Source organism: Nicotiana sylvestris, chromosome 10 (assembly GCF_000393655.2).
Source record: "Nicotiana sylvestris chromosome 10, ASM39365v2, whole genome shotgun sequence".
Classification (NCBI taxonomy): Eukaryota; Viridiplantae; Streptophyta; class Magnoliopsida; order Solanales; family Solanaceae; genus Nicotiana; species Nicotiana sylvestris.
This window is the reverse complement of record NC_091066.1, coordinates 74,914,723-74,921,123: the sequence shown is the minus strand read 5'-3', so window position 1 is coordinate 74,921,123 and position 6,401 is coordinate 74,914,723. Positions and strand designations below refer to the sequence as shown.

The 6,401-nt window shown below is 34.6% G+C and overlaps 1 protein-coding gene across 1 annotated transcript; it reads right to left on the bottom strand.

Moving 5' to 3' along the window:
• Positions 1–622: 622 nt before the first annotated feature.
• On the bottom strand, positions 623–5,676 carry LOC104249747 (protein NRT1/ PTR FAMILY 8.2-like). Its single transcript, XM_070159155.1, has 5 exons — positions 5,581–5,676; positions 5,117–5,216; positions 4,777–4,994; positions 2,389–2,948; positions 623–1,490 (listed from the first exon to the last, which is right to left on the bottom strand). The coding sequence occupies exons 1-5, from the start codon at positions 5,674–5,676 to the stop codon at positions 623–625; spliced, it is 1,842 nt and encodes a 613-aa protein (XP_070015256.1).
• Positions 5,677–6,401: the final 725 nt, after the last annotated feature.

Sequence of the window (6,401 nt, the reverse complement as noted above, 5' to 3'; positions counted from 1 at the left end):
GAATTGATGTGCTGCAATTATTATTTGGAGGGTCAAAGAAGTTTTTATGACTTACAGTATTTTTATGTAATTTCTAAATATATACATTTTATTTTAAAAAACTTGAAGATTCTATATTTAAAGTCATACCAATTTGATAGTTTGACTTTGACCCTCTTACTCCAGAATCCGGATCGCATCAAAGTGGAATAATATAATCCCGGTACTAATTTATACCACATAAAAGATGAAATAATATAATCCCACAATTGATGGTATAAGTGGGATAACGTTTGGGATTATATTAATACCTTATTTGGTTAAAGGTACAAATTTATCCCACGATAAATTTATACCTCCAACCAAACAAGGTATAAATTTAATCCCAACTCTTATCCCACCTAATACCTCATACGAAACGACCACTAACGGTATATAAAGGGTGGCAATTTGAAAAATGCTCGTCTCTATAAATAGACCAATAGAACAAGCTCCAACACTTGATCATAACACCAGTGAATATTCGGAAATAAAAATAAAATAAAAGGAAAGCAAAAAGCTACATACATGTGCTTTAAAATGAAAAAGAAAAAAAAAAACTTCTTCAATGTCCTATTGAACTTTTTTCACTTGGGAACCTTATTCAAGAGGCCATACCACGAAATTCCCCAGTATCATTACTATCAGCCAGTTCAAACACTATTGACTCATCTCTAACTGTTCCTCTTTCACCATTTCTTCCTTTGTATCTCCATGCAATCACTAAATATACCAAGAAATTCACTGCATTTATCCCTGTTAATATCCAATAAAAATAATCAAGCTTGCTTTTGTTAAGATTATTCCTAAGCCACCCTTCCTCTACACCACCCGTGGCACTTTCCACAATTTTCACTATGGCAGAACTTAACCAACTCCCAATTCCTATCTCACTTAAAAATAATGCACTGCTTATACTTCTCGTACCATCGGTTGCTTCGTCGTAGAAAAACTCCAATTGTCCTACGTATGAAAAAACCTCGGCTGTACCTACGAGAAAGAATTGAGGAAACAACCAAAATATGCTCAAACTTGTAGGGTTTGAGTTCTCACGTCTCATTCTCTCAACCAATGCAGCGGACATTAGGCCAAAAACGGACACGAACAAGCCGACCCCTATACGTTGTAAAGACGTGATGCCGCGTTGGTGTCCGGTTTTGGAACGGAGGTAAGGGACGATGAATTTCTCGTATACTGGTACGAGAATGAGTCCGTTGAGGGCCGTGAAAACGGGGACAGAGCCGGCGGGGATGGTGAAGTTCGGGGCGATTTTTCTGTCCATGATGTTGGCTTGAGTGAGGAAAAAAGTGGAGAGTTGAGCGAATGAAATGGAAAGAGCTATTGTAGATGCCCAAATTGGAAGGATTCTGATAAAAGATTTGAACTCTTCAACTTGTGTCACTGTGCATAATCTCCATTTATTCTTGGTAATGATTTCGGGGTCCGTAACTACTGCTGCTTTATCCAAAAATCTGCAGTGTCCAACAATTAGAGAGAAACGTTGTTAGATAATATCGTGATTTGCGAAAATTAGTATTTAAAATTAGAAGAATTGTCCTAAATAGATATCCACGCAAACTTCACCTAAAAATAGCTCACAGATATATAATATATTTACAATTATGTATAATGTGTACAACAATGTATAACCAGTACATAACCTATGTATATCGACTAAAAAAATAAATGGTGAATCCGGTTGGTTATTTGCGTAAATATCCCTATAAACTGGTAGATTTCTATGACATGCTTTAATGGTAATGTAATAAAAAAGATAACTAACGCTTTATAATAGGTTAAACTGTACTTATTGTTTTAAACTCTTTTATAGTACAATCAATATATATAGTGTAAGTCATATCGGGAATTTAATTATATGAGTCATACTGACAACACAAAAGAATATTTACATTATAAATGTATTTTTACATTATGGAAAGCAAGAAATGAAGCTTTATGGAACCAAAAAGTGCCAATACCAGGAAAGATGTGGCAGAGTATCAAAGAGGATAGCAAGCACAGAATTCAACTGATTGGTGACAATAGGAAAAATAGGAAAGAAAAGGAATGGATAAACCTCTTGTATAGATAGTATACTATAGAGCAAACCTACCTAGTAAGGGTGCATAGAAGTAAGCTAAAGTAGAATAGCTTATAGTTATAGTTGGTTACAAATTGTAAATATTCTTGTCAGGTGGAGATCAATAAAATTTTCTTTCACCAAAAAAAAAAAAGTAATTGCGTTGTTTTTCAGGTTATAAATTCTACATATTCTATGAAAGGTTACCTGTAAAAAAAAATTAGGTAACTTGATAATATAAAAATTCTTTATATATGTAAAATTAAATTCAGAAAGAAATTAACATTGACCTGTATTGTTTAGTATGAGGAAGCTGTCGTGCACCAAAAATATCAGATTCTTTGGTCTTGATCTCATAGAGTTCACTTTCATGTGCCAGCACCACACCTCTGAAATGATTTCTAATAGAAACAACAATAACCTGAACAAATCTAGTGAAAGCACTTCCCATAGGTTTCTGATAACGATATTTAGTAAAGCCAGCAACTAAGATAACAATAGATGCAAACATAGCTGCAGTAGGAACAGCAAAACCCCAAGTCCAACCTTTTTCTTGTTGTACAAAAACCAAAAGAGTTATTCCCAATAGTGCACCCATGTTAATAGCAAAAAAGAACCAATTAAAGAATGCATATTTTTTTTGGGATTCTTTTTTGTCAGATTCATCAAATTGATCAGCTCCAAATGTTGAGACACATGGCTTAATGCCTCCTGTTCCAAGTGCTATAAGATAGAGTGCTCCATATAGAAAAGCTGTTTGGCCTTTTGTTGCTGGAATGCATGGCCTCGCTGTGCATAGAGGTGGTCTTAAGCTGTCGATTGATGCCGATAGTGTTAGCAATATCATTCCCTGATCAGACACGGATCCAAGATTTTAAATCAATAAATGAAAGGTAAATTGCATCTACTACTACTTTTGGTGTATTTATACACCGAGTACTTTTATCACTTAACTATTGTTAATTTGTTTTATATGTATATAATTTCCTGCCGTATGATGGCAGAGACCATATATTATAAACCCCAAAACTACAAGAAACAGATAAAAGGGTCTTGATCGAAAGTTTGAATTGTAGCCATGATTAATTTGTTGATTGCTAAAGTCCCACATCGGTCGTGGGCAAAATGTTTATGGAAATTTCACTTATAAAAGGAGGCCTAATGTTTAGGATTGAAACACACCTCTCATTTGCCTTCTTATCTTCTTAAGGCATTTGTATCTTCTCTCTTTAGTATTATTTCACTTGTATTTTGGAGTGGAATAAAATATTTGTTGTGTCCGAGGAAGTAGGCAAAATTGGCCGAACCTCGTAAATTCTGGTGTTCCTTTTATTGTTGTTTTATTGTCTTATTTATTATTTGGTGGCTGCCATAATTTTTGGTATAGTGGATTCTACGGTATATTCATAATACTGTAGATGTCGGGTTAGTTTTTGAGCAGGAAGACAATCAGTCTGTAGTTGGATATTGTGACTCAGATTTTGCGGGTGATCTGGACAAACGAAGATCAACTACTGGTTATGTGTTTACTTTTGCAAAGGCACCAGTTAGTTGGAAGTCTACTTTGCAGTCAACAGTTGCTTTGTCTACAACAGAGGCAGAGTATATGGCTATTACAGAGGCTGTGAAGGAAGCAATTTGGCTTCAAGGATTGCTAAAAGAGCTTGGTGTTGAACAAAAAGGTATCACAATTTTTTGTGATAGTCAAAGTGCTATTCAATTAGCGAAGAACCAAGTTTATCATGCAAGGACGAAACACATTGATGTTCGATATCATTTCGTACGAGAAATCATTGAAGAAGGGGGAGTCACGGTGAAGAAAATTCATACTACAGAGAATCCTGCTGATATGCTGACAAAAGTGGTGACTGCGGTCAAGTTTCAACATTGTTTGGATTTGATCAACATTGTTGAACACTGAAGATTGAAGATGAAGACACAACCAAAATTTCTTACTGAGAGAAAATTGAAGATATGGAATTTTGCAAGGTGGAGATTTATTGATTGCTAAAGTCCCACATCAGTTGTGGGCAAAATGTTTATGGAAATTTCACCTATAAAAGGAGGCCTAATTAGGATTGAAACACACCTCTCATTTGCCTTCTTATCTTCTTAAGGCATTTGTATCTTCTCTCTTTAGTATTATTTCACTTGTATTTTAGAGTGGAATAAAATATTTGTTGTGTCCGAGGAAGTAGGCAAAATTGGTCGAACCTCGTAAATTCTGGTGTTCCTTTTATTGTTGTTTTATTGTCTTATTTATTATTTGGTGGCTGCCATAATTTTTGGTATAGTAATTGTGATTCATTCACACTATATACATTTGGCTTCCGCAACATAATTGATATGCATTTTCACCTCAATTTATTACTAAACCATCATAAAATAACATAGTTTAGTGCAAATAGAGTGTGTGATTAAATTTTAGCCGCCATGGCACCACTTATCCAAATAATACATTTTCTATTGTCTTGATCGTCAAAAGAATTTTTTTTTTCGCGTTCAACATTATAGCTAAACAAGTTTTTGATTGTAAGGGAAGTAAGTAAGATAAAAGGAAATCCTTTAATGAAATTCGCGTATATAGTTGGAGATCATGAGGGTGCTTGCCACTTTGATATATCGAGAAGACTAGAGAATTAAATTAGAAATAAAGAAAAGGAGTAATCATTTCTTACCACGAAGTAGATACAAGAGAAAATGATGATGGTTAAGAAGCGACCAAAGTAAGCATCAGCAAGGAAAGCTCCAAGTAGAGTCAAAACATAGGCAGCTCCAATCCAATCATTGACATGAGTTGCAGCATCTGGAAGTGATTGATGCATCTCAAACACCAAATATGCCACCATACTTACAGCCACTGCAAAGAATGCCAACCTCTCTGCCACCTCGTTCACTGCCTCAAACCAAAAACGGGAGAAAAAAAAAGTTAGCGACGAATCAGCATAGAACGAAGTTCTTTATTTATCTGAGCATTAAAAGAAAAAAAAATGAGAAAAGAGACCAAGACAAAGAGACCTATAATGAATGGTGAAGCTTTCCATCCTCCAGTGGTTCGTTTATCCGCAATTTTCCCTTCATAATCCCCGCACCCATTGGTTACCAGAGTTTTTGTTACCTGCTATTTCACCATGTTTAGAATACAACAACAACAAGCTAAGCTCAGTATAATTCCGTAAGTGTGGTCTTATCCCTACCTTGAGAAGGTAGAGAGACTGTTTCTGATGGACCATCAGCTCAAGAAAAGACGAAAAAAGTAGTAGCAACAAGCAGTAACAACAACAGGACAGTAAAAAAGATGAAGCGAAAAAAAACAACCGGTAATAATAAAGATCTACGACTAAGAAAATACAAGACTATGTTGATGCTAGTGGTGCTGAAAAGAAAAGTGCTCGACTTCTAACTCACATGTTTTTAGAATACAAAATATATATAATTAATGGCAACATATAACAAAATATCAAGTTAGCTAGGTTAAATACCTTCTTGTCATTCTTATTCATATCCATAGGTCCTTCAAAAGATGGTTGAGCATAAGATTTGTCATGCAAATTGTCAACGTCAATGCTTCTATCCATAGTGAAGCTACAAAGCCTTACTTATGTGCGTCTCTCCTCAAACTCGTAACACTCCACTTGTTGCTACTTTGATTCAAAAGATAATAGAATGTTCTGATTTTTTCGCTTTCAACAAATGTAACCACTTGTTAGTTGAACTAGCTAATTAACTGCTATATTGTCTGTCATTTTTTTTACGAAGGTCACAATCTCTATGTCTATATATACAAAAGTCAAGCAGAATTTTATATTCTTTGCATCTGCTATAAATTCGGGCCGGTAGATTAAACAAACATATGATATGAATCTATCTTCTCAGAAGTCTTGATACTCCAAAAATTAGAAGACAGCAACAAAAGTATTTTATTGCCAACTGGCTATACATTTTCGAAATTTGGAAGAAATTGGTACATATATAAATGATTTTAAATTATATATACTATCGGTGTCAAGAATTTTATATACTATCAGGTCATCCCAATGATATTTATAGGTAAGCCTCCGAATAGTGTGGGAAATGTAAGTATATAAATAAGACAATTACGATAAGCAGATGGTGTAAAAAATTCTTATTGATAGTGCATATACAATAAATTGAACCACGAAGACTAATAAATTGAACCACGAAGACTAAGGAAATAATAGTAATCCAAATTGCCGCCTAGATTTAGTCAGACAGATACAGAGGTATAAAAACGACGATTTTGCTGTCTAGCTTGGCTGGTTATTGAGCTCTTTTTCCTTTA

Excerpts from the sequence above, each read along its gene's own strand:
- LOC104249747 (XM_070159155.1), bottom strand. The coding sequence starts at position 5,676 with ATGGATAGAAGCATTGACGTTGACAATTTGCATGACAAATCTTATGCT. Across the intron at positions 5,217-5,580 it reads TGAATAAGAATGACAAGAAG|GTAACAAAAACTCTGGTAAC; the intron begins GTATTTAACCTA and ends GTGAAATAGCAG. Across the intron at positions 4,995-5,116 it reads AGCTTCACCATTCATTATAG|TGAACGAGGTGGCAGAGAGG; the intron begins GTCTCTTTGTCT and ends GGTTTGAGGCAG.